General features: G+C 46.3%; 1 protein-coding gene across 3 annotated transcripts in view; it reads left to right on the top strand.

Moving 5' to 3' along the window:
- The window catches only part of POP1 (POP1 homolog, ribonuclease P/MRP subunit), a 38,381-nt gene extending 25,384 nt beyond the window's left edge, over positions 1 to 12,997 (top strand). For all 3 annotated transcript variants that reach the window (XM_047725850.1, XM_047725849.1, XM_047725847.1), the window contains exons 12-16: positions 194 to 309; positions 2,392 to 2,583; positions 4,616 to 4,770; positions 9,564 to 9,905; positions 10,808 to 12,997. In XM_047725850.1, the coding sequence (XP_047581806.1) occupies positions 194 to 309; positions 2,392 to 2,583; positions 4,616 to 4,770; positions 9,564 to 9,905; positions 10,808 to 11,465 (1,463 nt within the window). In that variant the 3' untranslated portion in view covers positions 11,466 to 12,997. The remainder of the gene's footprint in view (positions 1 to 193; positions 310 to 2,391; positions 2,584 to 4,615; positions 4,771 to 9,563; positions 9,906 to 10,807) is intronic.
- The last annotated feature ends 597 nt before the right edge of the window (positions 12,998 to 13,594 follow it).

The following is a 13,594-nucleotide window of genomic DNA, read 5'->3' as shown; positions in this document are numbered from 1 at the left end:
TTAGGAGCCTTTGCTCTTTCATGAAACCAACTATAGGAGTAGCTTAATTTCTAGTCAAGTAAATTCTTCTAGAGAAGTTAAGTCAGCACCTACAAAATATTTTCTTATAACAGAAGGTCAACCAGCAATGTTTAGAGTTTGACTTCGTTGATCTAAAGGATGTAGTTTGAAGGCTCTTTCTTTTCCCTCTTAGATAATGAGAAAGTTAGACAGCTGCTTCTGGAGGGTGTGCCTGTGGACTGTGCGCATAGCTTTATTTGGAACCAAGCTATCTGTAAGAATGTCACAGAGAATAAAATCTCGGATCAGGTAACTAATGGTGTAAGGATTGTTGGTCAAGTCCTAAAGACAGGTTGAAATTCCTCACTGGAGATGCCGTAAAAGTTATTTCATCCTTTAGAGAATCTCATAGACGCCCTTTTATTTTCAATTTATCGATGCCTTACTTATGATTTTTTTCTGTTCTTAGAGAAGAATAATCTCAAGAAAACTTTACTATGAAGACTTTTTCTTAAAATGATAATTCCACGATTTAAATACATGTTTTTCTTTTATTTTCTTTTTCCCTTAAATGTTCTATCTTTAATCTCACAGTGATTGAGCTCTTACCCAGATCAGGGATTATAGCAGATTGATGAGCTAGATGGCTAGGATATGTTTAAGGAAGTACAGGGTCAAAGGAAGCCCAAAGAAGGAGTACTAATCCCAGACTAGGGAAGTTGGGAAAAGCTTCCCGGATAGGGGAGCTGGTGTTTGACCTGACCCTTAGGTGGGTGGACAGAATTAAACCAGACTTCTTGGGGGCCAGGAGACAAGGCTGCTGGAAGTGAGACCAGCATGTGCAAGGGCCCATGATGTGTTCAGGAATCTCTAAGTGAGTCAGTAGCTTGGAGTTGAGGGTGGGGCAGGAGATGAAGAAGTAAAAAGGGTTCAGAGCATAAGAGGCCTTGAAGTATTTAAAGGATTTGGGCAAAGGACATAGGGCATCACTGATGGTTTGAAGCTGGGCCATGACGTGATCAGATTTCACCGGCAACACTGTGGAAGGTAGATTAGACTAGGAATGGGGGTTCGGGCAGAGGAGCTGAAGAGAGGGCTTGTGGTTGGATGGCCTTAAGAGACCCTGCAAATAGTCCTTAATTGAGGACATGAGGGGGGACTGAATCAAGACCTTGTGGATGGAGTGGAAGGGCTGGGGTTGAAGACAAAACACAATCGTTGATTGGGTGGCTGTAAGTGGGAAAGGGGGAGACATGTAAATTAGCTCCTAAGAGTCTAGCTTGAATTCAGTACTTCAGGTAAAAGAGACCCAGAGCCTGATTTATCACTGCTGTATTCCCAAGTTCTAGAAGAGTGTTTGTCACATAAAATATACTCAGTAAACATTTGAATGGATGAGTCAATGAATGAAGAGCAGACATGTGAATGGATGAATGAATGAGTGAGTGAGTCAGTCCCCCAGCCAGGTGGGGAACACAGGAGGAGAGCAGATGCAGTAGGGAAGATGAATTCAGTCCTGGATAAACTTGAGTTGGAAGGTCCTCAGGACTTTGCCATCAGAGTAGATGCCCAGGAGACAGGTTTTGATCCCAGGAGGAAAAGCTGGGGCTAGGTGATGGATATTTTAGAATCAACACCATGTAGAGATGGTAGTAGAAACTCAGCCCAGAGGTGAGAAGGATACTCAGGACTTGGTCATGATCAAGGAGCATCCGTGAGGTAGGAGGCAGACTTGGCTGTGTGGCGGCGGTCTCTTACATAGTCTCTCCTGTGGGTGCTAGGCCTCTCTCCTGCCCGTTCATCTATTTTTACAGCTGGCAAGACAAATCTGAGGGGCTGTTGTGCACCACTCCCTACAGTCCACATAACAAATAATTTATAGCATCTTCTCTTTTAAATCTTTAAGACCTGGTGAGAAAATTTCTCAAGAGCCCCAGAGTGTTTGCCCACTCGCCCCTCCTTGAGAAGTTATTGTTTGTACCTTTTGTTTGTTTGTTTGTTTCTATCACCCACCATTTTTTTTTTAAACCTCCTGACAACAAACCTTAACCAAAGTAAATGTAAGGACTGAACATCCAAATACAAAATTAATCCTGACATAAGAGATTAGCAGAATGGATGTGGGTTATTATATAACTTTGAATCATCTGGTATAGTGTAGCTCAAATTTAAGATAATTTGGCATTTTCTACCGAAACACTCGTATAGAGGAAAATCATTGTAGGAGGAATACCATGTATTTCAAATGGCTTCCATTTATTTACTGAGAACATTCTTTTCCCTTGTTTTTTGAAAGAGCATTTAACTTTCTAAAGCTGCTCATCAGGAGAGCCAGTAGAATCTCCCAGAAAATCAGTGTTGTTTGTCTTGAATGATTTTCTTCCGCTTTAGGATTTAAACCGGAGAAGAAGTGAATTGCTGGTGCCCGGGTCACAGCTTGTTCTAGGTCCCCAGGAATCCAAGATACCTATACTTTTGATTCAGCAACCAGGGAAGGTGACCGGTGATGACCGACGAGGCTGGGGAAGTGGCTGGGACATCCTGCTCCCCAAAGGCTGGGGCATGGCTTTCTGGATTCCATTTGTAAGTTCTTTTTCCATTCCCACTGTAGAGTGTAAAATACATTCCTAGTCCATTCCACATGCTGAAAGTGTTCCACACTGCATGCCCCACTTAGAAAAATCGAGGGCTGTTTTTCTACCCTTGGAGCTATAATTCTGATCCAAGGTACTTCATAATGTCCCCAGAGCCGGCTTGTCATTAATAAGAGTTGGGCTGACATAGTGTGAATTTCTGAGATTTTGAAAGTGTCCTGATTTTTATTTGACAGGCAGAGATCACAAGGTAGGCAGAGAGGCAGGCAGGGCGGGGGTCGGGGGAGAAGCAGGCTTCCCGCTGAGCAGAGAGCCCGATGCGGGGCTCGATCCCAGGACTCTGAGATCGTGACCTGAGCCGAAGGCAGAGGTTTAACCCACTGAGCCACCCAGGCGCCCCAGAAGTGTCCTGATTTTTGAATAGTAGTGGTAACAAACTGGGCAGGGAACCTGACGTGAGACTTGGTCCCAAGAGCCTGGGATCATGACCTGAGCCAAAGGCAGATGCTTAACGGACTGAGCCACCCAGGCGCCCCTGAGGTGGCTTTTTGTCTTGTTCTATGTGTTTTATTTGTTATAGTTGAAAAGCAGATTTTTAAATTTCTAATTTTTATAGATGTATAGAAGACCTTTTTTAGTTTTAAGTGCTGACCATGTATTCCTACTAGCTGCAGCTAAAAGCTTTATTAAAATCCAGTGTGTTTTTTTCTTCTCAATAGTTTATTTATTATTATTATTATTTTTTAAAGATTCTATTTACTTATTTGTCTGAGAGAGAGAGAGAGACAGAACGTGCGTGCACAAGCAGGGGGAGGGGCAGAGGGCGAAGCAGGCTCCCCACTGAGCAGGGAGCCCGATGTGGGTTGATCCCAGGACCTTGGGATCATGACCTGAGCTGAAGGCAGATGCTTAACGACTAAGCCACCCAGGCATCCCTCTTCTTGATAATTTAAATATTACTTTGAACCAGAGAGTATAATAGAGTATAATAGTTAAGACTGTTAGAATCACATAGGTAATTAATTCTAGCAATTATGCTTGGTACAAGAGACATTCGGTTAATCATTTAAGATTCATTTCTTGGGCTCCTGACTGGCTCAGTTGGTAGGGTATGCAACTGTTGATCTTGGGGTCATGAGTTCAAGCTTCACAGTGAGTGTAGAGCTTACCTAATAAAAAATAATAGTAGGGATATCTGGGTGGCTTAGTTGGTTAAGCGGCTGCCTTTGGCTCAGGTCATGATCTTAGGGTCCTGGGATCTAGCCCTGTGTTAGGCTCCCTGCTTGGCAGGAAGCCTGCTTCTCCCTCTTCCTCTGCCTGCCGCTCCCCCTGCTTGTACTCTCTTTTAATAAAATCTTAAAAAAAAAAAAAATAAAAAAAAAGAAATGAAACATTACAGAATTATTGGAAGCACTCTCTCCAGCTCCATTTCCCATCCTCTTCCTAAAAGAATCACTTTACCTGTTTTCAGTGTTTGTCACTACCTTGCCTATTTTTTTTTTTTTAAAGATTTTATTTATTTATTTGACAGAGAAATCACAAGTAGGCAGAGAGGCAGGCAGAGAGAGAGGAGGAAGCAGGCTCCCTGCTGAGCAGAAAGCCCGATGCGGGGCTCGAACCCAGGACCTGGGATCATGACCTGAGCCGAAGGCAGCGGCTTAACCCACTGAGCCACCCAGGCACCCCTACCTTGCCTATTTTTATAGCTTTCTTAAGTATGCTCTGTATTCCCACATAAAATAACTATATTTTGACATGTTTTTAAACTTTATATACCTCACCACATTTATGCTTTTGCAATTTACTATATTCACTCAACATTGAGATTTTTTCCTGTGTTGATTGATGAAGCTGTTCCATCATTTTTGCTCGTGTATAACCCGTTGTAGGATTATTCCACACTTACCCATTCTCTTTTTGATGGGCATTTAGGTGGTTTTGCATTTTCTCCATACAAACATTAAGCACTACTTTTACTGTAGGGTGGTGTATTAATAGGGTATTTTTGGCATTTCTGTTAGATCTATCGAGGGGCAAGAGTTGGCGGGTTAAAAGAGTCCATGATGCATTCGCAGTACAAAAGGTCACCGGACATCCCCGGAGATTTCCCAGACTGCCCCTCGGGGGTTGTGTTTGCTGAGGAGCAAGCCAAGAACCTCCTCGAAAAGTACAAAAGGTAAGAAACCGGCTTCTCTAGTTTCCTAACATCTTGCAAGGAAGAGAAGGGCCTTCTCAGTGTTGGCCAGCGATGCTCGGAATGGCTTCAGTAACTCTTACATAATGTGGAGCGTTCATAGACTTTTCCTTGAGTTCACATAACCAAGACGTAGTGAAGTTAGGAGATCGTCTTATACGTGGCTCTTGTAGGCCTGTCCAGGTTACAGACCCTTCCCATGGTCATTTGCTTACATTGATGTTGGCGCATGCCTAAACTGGGGGCCTGAATTTCAGACGCCCATCCCCTCAAAATAACATTTGTGTTTTTTTACGACCAGTTATAGAGGTAATATGTATTTATGAGATTTTAATGAAACTTACGGGAATGTGTAAAAGTGCTTTGTAAACGGGTTTATTCCTTCCATCCAGAGAGATAAGTAACTATTTTTACATGTTGGTATCTATCCAGCTAGCCTTATTTTTTTCCTTTCTTTTCTCTCCCTGGGGGACTGGCCAGTGAAGGGGTTTGCAACTCTTACACTGTGAAGTGCATGCCACCTTTTAGAGCCTGACTCTCACCTCCATTCCAGGCTTCCGGGAGCACAGAGACTGCCTTGTTTGTTGTGGCATCAGTGGCATCTAGCCAGTGCCTGGTGCATGGTGTCCTTAGTAACTGTCTTTGTTGACTGATGAATGGAGAGGTAGTGGCATGGCGTAGTTCCTTGACCATGAGCTCCATGATTGTGCTTTCCTGTTCACCATCCAACCACAGAAGCAGGCAGTGCTCGGTGTTCGGACTTTGTCAAGTGACAGGTGAATGAATGAGTGGAAAGACAGGGGTGCTTTCCTGGATTGCTGGCTTATGGGCTCTTTTGAAGGCAGTGATCATGTATTTCGTGCCTCCCAGAACACCTAAGAGTCTTCTATGTGTTTGTTAAGTACTATTTGACAATAGTACTTATTTCTCACCCTTTATTTTTTTTTTTTTAAAGATTTTATTTATTTATTTGACAGACAGAGATCACAAGTAGACAGAGAGGCAGGCAGAGAGAGAGAGAGAGAGAGAGGGAAGCAGGCTCCCTGCCGAGCAGAGAGCCTGATACGGGACTCGATCCCAGGACCCTGAGATCATGACCTGAGCCGAAGGCAGCGGCTTAACCCACTGAGCCACCCAGGTGCCCCTATTTCTCACCCTTTACCATTTACCATTTCTTTACCCATGCAGCTTTTTCTTTGGTACAAATTTTCTTGAAATGGGATTATAGTATATACACTATTTCAAAACCTGTACTTTTTACTTAGCAATCTATTATGGATAGTTTTCCTGTATCAATAAATGTGACTCTAAACCAAGTGTCGGCAAACTTTTTTTGTAAAAGGCCGGATGATAAATATTTTCGGCTTTGCAGGCCCTTTGGTTTCCATGGCAGCCACTCAGCTCAGCTCTGCCTTGTGGCACAAGGACGACCACGGATGATACATAAAGGAATGGGCATGGCTGTGGGCCGGCCCCATTCTGTTTATGGACACACAAGTTTGAATCTCATATAATTTCATGTGCCATAAAATAGTCTTTTTTTTTTTTTTTTTTTTTAACCATTTCAAAACATAAGAGCCATTTTTAGCTCCTGGGTCATAGAGGAGCCATAGACAGTGGGCCGGGCTTGGCATGTGAGTCATCATCTGCCATCCTTGCTCCAAATAGAACTCAGCAGTTACCTCCAGGGCTCCCATATATTGAACTGTAATTTGTCAGCGGCTCTTTAGTTTATTTCTAATTTTTTGCTCTGCGCTTCTGTGAGCAGCTTTCCATATGCATCTTTACCTGTTTGTCTGACTTATTCATTCACTTAATATATTTATTTAGAGCCTACCATGTGTCAGATGCCTTCTAGGCACTGGCACCTTTCCCCGTGGAGCTTATGTTCTTGATGGAAGCACATGTTTCTAGGCTGGTGGGGGAGGGACCCAGCAGAGGGAGGGAGGCTGACATTGCAAGAGCAAAGCCCTTGAGTGGGGAAGAGAGAGGCTCAGATCGTTCATTTCAGTTGTCTGGAAGGCTGACTTTGAGATATAAACGCAGATTTAGGTAGGGTAGACTCTGGCCCAGAGATAGGTAGAACTCTCCTGATCATGATGGGCTTCTCAGTGAAAAGAGAGGCGAGGTTATCAGTTAGGACTAAGAAGGGGAGAGAGGCTATTGGAGATTCAAGGAGAGAGGAATCTATAGAGACCATTTTCTGGACGAGCAGAAGTTAGAATTGACGGAGAAATGTCAGGGTGTGCACTTGTTTACAGCAGGACCATTCAGGGCTTCTGGGTGTTCTTCCCCAGCCCTGTTCTGTTGATCGGGGCTGGCGTGGGGGTAGTTAGAGGGTTGGATGTAACCAGGATGGGCTTTACCAGGTCGAGGGAGTTGAGGGTACCTGTAAGGGAATGACTCTCCTATGAACCGGAGAGTTTAAGCTTAAGAAGAGACATGTGAAGGTGCCTGGGTGGCTCAGCTGGTTAGGCCTCTGCCTTCAGCTCAGGTCATGATCTCAGGGTCCTGGGATTGAGCCCCACGGCCCGCTCCCTGCTCAGAGGGGAGCCTGCTTCTCCCCCTCCCTCTGCTGCTCCCCGTGCTTGTGCGCTCTTTCTCTCTCTCTCTGTCAAATAAATAAATAAAATCTTTAAAAAACAACAAAGACATGCAAGAACGGTGGTGAGCTATGAGGAGATGGTGAAGGAATAGTGAGTTCCAGCGCTTCAGGAGTTGTGGTGGGGGAGGGGCAAATGGGCTGGAATGGGCCGTATCGCCCTGAGGGTAGATACTTGAAATTGAGATTTTAAGGGGGAGCGGGTGATAGCAGTGACCAAAAACTAAGTGCCACCAGGAGAGTGTGTGCCTGAGGTGAAGTAAAAGATGGGAAATGAGGACATGAAGTTTCTGGTAGCCCAGGGCGTTAGAGCTGATCTTGGTAGGTGTCGAAGCCGCTGAGTGACCAGAGTTGAGATGGCGGGGGAGGGGGTGTGTGGGCGGCTGGAGGGGGACCTGGCTGAGGAGGGAGAGCGGATGGTCTGTCTGAGGGCGTGTGCTTCGGGGGAGCTGGGATTTTGGAGGAGGAAGGAGAAGACAAGTGGTCTGGGGGCATCAGGGGATCATCTGCCCCCCTGCCCCCCAGGCCCATGGCATGTAAGAAAGAAACCGCGGTCGCTGGAGAGGAGCTGGATGGGAAAGAAAGCACACACCTTAGGCTGAATCCCATCAATAAGATTTCTGGTTTTAAAAAAATATATACACCCCACAGATTTTTTTGTACTATCCATCAATTACAGTTTGTATTAATTTAGGATTTCACCTGTAGTTAGGAGCATGGCTGTTTTCCCTCACTCCGAATAACATAGGGTATTACCAACTTCTAATATTGATAGAACTGATGGGTGGAAAAAGTAACATCTTATTGTTTTAATTTTTTGTTTAACAAGTATAAAGTGTTTACTTTTAAGTGTTTTTTACCTTTTCTTTCTTTTTTTGTTACTAGCTCATTTGTTTCCATTTAAAGGTCTTCGGGGGAGGCAAGTACCGTGGGGGTGTTTTTACCAGCTGCCCGTCTTGGGAGGCCAGAACACATTTGGTTCAAACTCCAGAGCAGAGGCTCAAACTGAACCCCTGATTAAGTCTGCAGGTTCATTGTCTACCTGGGGTCCTGGGGCATGGCACAAAGTAAGAAGCATGTGAGGGAAGGAGAGTCAGGGCCTGTCCCAAAGGGCACTGTCAGTCCAAGGATGGGGTCTGGGACTCCCTAAGAGTCCTCCAGCCCAGAATGGCCAACAGTGCGGCTGCTCCCTGCCTTTCGGGGTCCTGGTTCTCATTAGCTTGTGGTATTGCTGAAAGGTTCTTCTTTCATCCATTGCTAAAAAAAGCTGATTGCTTTCACCCTGTGAGTTTGGAAATCTCTCTCAAAATTGCAAATGCTCATTGTCTTTGCTTTAGCAGTTCATTCGGGAACTTATCCTGCGGATATACTTGTGCTTGTGTGACATGTTCAAGGTCATTCGTTGCAGCGTTGTTTCTAGAAGCAAAGATTTGAAAATACCAAAATGCCCTGCAGTGGGGGGCTATCTCATCAGCTGGGGTATAATCCAGGAGTAAGATAGGCAGCCCTTTGCAAAAGAATGAGGGATCTCTTCGTGTACTCATATGAAATGATCTCCGAGGTATGTTGTGAGATGGAAACAGTTAAACAAGAAGTACTGAGTCTGGGATATCACCACCTGTGTAAAATGGGTAACAAAACAGAAAGAAAAGGGTACATATCTGCACATAGGTCCACAAAATGTCTCGAAAAGGATGCATTACAAAGCAGATAATGACGTGATCTCTTGGAGGGTGGCTGGGTCATTCATTTCCTCCTCAGTGTCCCCGAGTGAGGCAAGTACCCCAGGGCCGTTTTTCACCAGCTACAGGTCGAGTGGGGGAGAAACCTCACCAGCACCCCTTCCGTTCCCGTGGAACATAGAACATTGTCACACGCAGGGACATTGCAGCACGACTCCAGGGACACTGTGAACTTGCGGTTTTTCAGAAGGCACCCCCTGGAGTTGTGAGGCGACCATGTGGGGCAGATGTATTACCTTTTAAAAGTAAAACCAAAGGAAACAAATAAACTTGGCCAATAGAGTTGGTTGTTATCTTTATCATACTTCTTGGAAAACTTTGTTTCTTAGGTTTGTTTTTCAAGTAGAGATGTAGTGCAATGGCCATAATTATTTTTGTGGTTCCGATCCTAAATTGTTCAAAAATTGGTTCTCCTCCTTGATTTTCACTAGGCGCCCTCCTGCAAAACGGCCCAACTATGTGAAGCTTGGCACCCTGGCTCCTTTCTGCTGTCCCTGGGAGCAGTTAGCTCAGGAGTGGGAGTCAAGAGTCCTGGCCCAAGAGGAATCCTCTGTGGCCACCTCTCCAAGTGGTGAGGACGGTGACTCGAGGAGAGACAAGTTGCCTTGCGATCCCACACCTGAAAACACGGATCTGCGGTCTGACGAAGGGGGCACATCTCCGAGCAGCTGCAGTGAGCCCCGAGAAGTCATGGACACAGAGTGCCCAGCCCGGGTGGGGACCGAGTGGGTAGCAGGCCAGGATGCCACTAGCAGTCTCCTCTGCGTTCTGCGGTAAGTGCCCATGACCCCCAGATGCAGTTTTCGTGGTCTCTTTTCCTCCTGACCAGGCTATAGGCTGTAAAGGTTCTCATTGTCCCTTTATGTAAAGCCCTAGGGAACATCTGGACTTTCTGGGTAGGGGCGGAGGCAGAGGGGCCAGCCAGTCCTGTGTCACCCAGTCCACAGAGGGCTCGGGGATACAGCTGAGTCACATCTGATTTGGGGCACAATACTAATGTGTCCAGATGGTTTAAAGTATCGTCACCTACCTACATAAACCAAGGCAGTTTTCTGTGACCTATTTCATTTAGTCTTTGCTGACAAAGCAGTCCCCTTGCACCAGAGGGTGCCCTGAGGTAACAAGGAACGTTCCCTCTGTGAACTCTGAGTAAGCATTCTTCCCTTTACATCCCCAAATTCCGTTTCTTCTGGTTCCTTTGGAATGACCGGAGTTTAGGAGTGATTCCATGTCCCCTCATTGTAACATCGTCCTGTCAGAGAGGCCGCTGTACGAAGTGTGTTCCTGCCGCTCCCTGCTTGATGGGGCTTCACAGTCACGCTCTGGTCTGTGCTCATCCCTCTTGCCTCACACTTCTTTTCTGTACAGTAACTTCATTTCCTATCCTTCCTTCATTTCAGAGCTGTCTCTCTCAGCCTTAGATTCTGTCTCATTTTTCTCTACCTTTAGCTTCTTAAACCTTTAGTCCATCTACAAATGGTAGACCCATATGAAGAAAAATATGACAAAAATGTATTAATGTCTGTTTTCAATTTTTGAAGAAATTACCATTTTGATCCTTCCCCACATAGAGTCTAAAAAAGCCAAGTTAACTCCCAACAGCGCCCAGTCTTCTGACGGCATGTTTTCTCCCTGAACAAAATCTCCTCAAATGTGTGTCTCCCACTTCACGTAGGAGTAGGAAATGGCTGAAGCAGCTGTCGACCTGGTGTGGGCCCGGCTCCGGGGACAGGCGGGCAGCCCGGCGGGCTCCGGGCAGCGGGCAGCCAGCACCGACCAGAGTGGCCTGCCTGCCCCTCCTGGAGCGCTTCCCCAGGGCGCTGGTGTGGGTCAGCCTGGCCCTGCTGAGGAAGGGCAGCCCCGAGCAGCACTCCATGATCTGTGTCCCCGCCGAGGAGGACTTCCTCCGGCTCCGTCAGGATCAGCTGTACTGTGGGCCCCAGGAATCCAAGCACAGTGACCCCTTCAAGAGCGAGATCCGGAAGCAGAAAGAGAGGAAGAAAGTGGAGAAGAGGCAGAACAAACAGGCGCCCGCTGAGCCTGAGGGTCTGGCCAGGGGCCCCCCTGTAGCCGGACACCGAGCTCTGACCCTGGGCCTGTGGTCAGGCCCCCTCCCGGGGGTGACTTCTCACTGCTCCAGAGTTCTCCTCGGCTTTGTCACGCAGGGAGACTTCTCCATGGCCGTCGGCGGCGGAGAAGCCCTGGGGTTTGTTAGCTTGACGGGCTTGCTGGATATGCTGTCCACCCAGCCGGCAGCCGAGAGGGGGCTCGTGTTGCTGAGGGCGCCCGCCTCCCCGCAGTATCGGTTTGCGAGAATTGCCGTGGAGGTGTGAGCGCCCGTGGACACCCCGCAGCAGAGACGGGCTAACTGCTTGTTTGTCAAGTCCCCCCGTTGGAGAGGTTTGTTTTTGCCATCCTCTGCTTGGAAATATCACACGAAATTCCTTGGAAGTGAGAATAAAGATAAGGCATTATGCAGACGAAGGGCTACTGACATCATTCCGGTAATCTCATGGTAATCTCCTGGATTGCTTCCATCTTTCCTCGTCCTTGCTGTAACACTTGAAGAGTATTGCGCATGGGTAGCCAACAGCTTTTGTATTGATTTCTTGGTCTGTGTCATTCTTGCTGAAAATCATTAGATGCCCTTGTATGTTTTCTTATTCCTTTTTTATTAGGAACAAAGGACTGTCAAGTGTATTTGAAAAGCCCTGTAGACACGAGATAAGCAACAGTGGTTGTTTAATGGTGTGATTGTTAGAGGCGAGGGAAAGGCTATAAACACTTGGCCTCTGTGCATGACATAGGGTTCCCTCATCTGGACCACGTTCGAGTCCGTCCTGGAATCAGCGTGTGCCTAACACCTGACACCATGCGGAAGGAAACCGTGGAAAATTACTGCTTGTTTTCAGGCAGGCTCGGTGTATGGCAGAGGGGTTGGGGTGGACTCAGAATGGGGCTCTGGTCTTTAGGACCCATTGTGCCCTTTGCTGTTGACCAACAAATACATGATCCTAGAAGTTACTTGGTTCTTCTGTGCTTTTTTTTTCTACAAAAAATTTTTCAAAGCCAGGGAGGCTGGTTTCTCAAAATATGTTCTATGAAGTGTGTTATCTAAAAAAAAAAAAAAAAAAAAAGATTCTAACTTCATTGATTTGGGAAACTATGGGTTAAAGGAAGCTAAGCATTTCTTTTTAAGGGATTTCTAGAACCTTCCATGTGATAATATGCATTGTGCCTCTCCAGGAAGCAGATAACAGCCTACAGTATTTTCTAAATCTTTTTGATTCCCAAACTCCTTTTGCAAGGAGCACTCTGTAGGACCAGTGTTTTTAGGGACACGCTTTGGGGAACGTGGCCGTACCATGTAGTACTTACCTCTCTGACAGGTGATGATTAAAAGACGGCCTCTTTTAGACACTCATGCAGTCACTATGTCCACCTGACAAAGGAGCAGGGTGTCAAAGAGGTCTTGTCCTGTCCCACACAGGAGTGCCGTCATAGCTTTTATCACTTGCGGAGAAACTGGGTGCTCATTCACATTTTGTTACCCTGTGCGTCTCACACCCTCAGACTCTTGTCATCCCGCCCCCCATTTCTAGCAGAGCCTGAGTGGGGTTTGTTTTTTAATTTAAATGTACGTTAGGCGTTATTTCATGTAAATGTATTGGGTTTTGCAGTAGCAGTCGTTAGAAATGTCTCTGGGGGAGATGGGCTGCAGGGAGAGACAGCAGGTGTTCCAGTGGCTACTGAGCTGTCCCATGTGTCTCCCTCTCACCATGCCTCTGGATGTATTTGTGTCCAACCCAAATGAGACTGCAAAAATAAATAAATAAATAAATAAATAAATAAAAAGAAAGAAAAACACCAGTGTGACTTAGTGGTGTCTGTAAACAGAATAAATTCAAATGTCACCTGATGTTCAATTGTGAGTGTTTATTGGGCCATTCCTCGTTGGTTTTCTTGGCTCTAGGCCACTTCATCTGTGGCTCAGCTCACTGGATGACAGAAGCCTGAGCATGCCGCGAGTCCCCTAACCTCTTTCTGCCTAGCACCCCGCCTGGGGCCTGCCGCCCTGCCCTCACGACAGGACAGGGCACACTTACTCTGCTTTGTGTCAGAAGGCCCAAGAACTATGTGCTGAAAGGATAGACTTGCGTTTCCCAAAATTGGTTCATGGGAGTGCTGGTCCCTGGAACTGTCTCCTTGAAAGTGATGGCCAAACAGATTTGGGAGGGCTGCAGTCCACATTCTCCTCTCGCTGGTTCACACTGCACAAGTGTCACCAAGCCCCTGCAGATTCCAGGAAGGAAATCGAGCTTTCACAGACCTCCCTTTCTCCCCTGTTGTTCTTCTTTTGGCATACCTGTTGTCCAGAGAACATGAGTTTCGGGGAATATACTTCGCAGAATCACTGACAAAATCCGCACATATGTGGGGAAGAATCCATTTCTCCTATGAA

The sequence above is a fragment of the Lutra lutra genome, chromosome 4 (genome assembly GCF_902655055.1).
Source record: "Lutra lutra chromosome 4, mLutLut1.2, whole genome shotgun sequence".
Classification (NCBI taxonomy): Eukaryota; Metazoa; Chordata; class Mammalia; order Carnivora; family Mustelidae; genus Lutra; species Lutra lutra.
The sequence above is the reverse complement of the archived record's forward strand: the minus strand, read 5'-3'. Positions and strand labels throughout refer to the sequence as shown.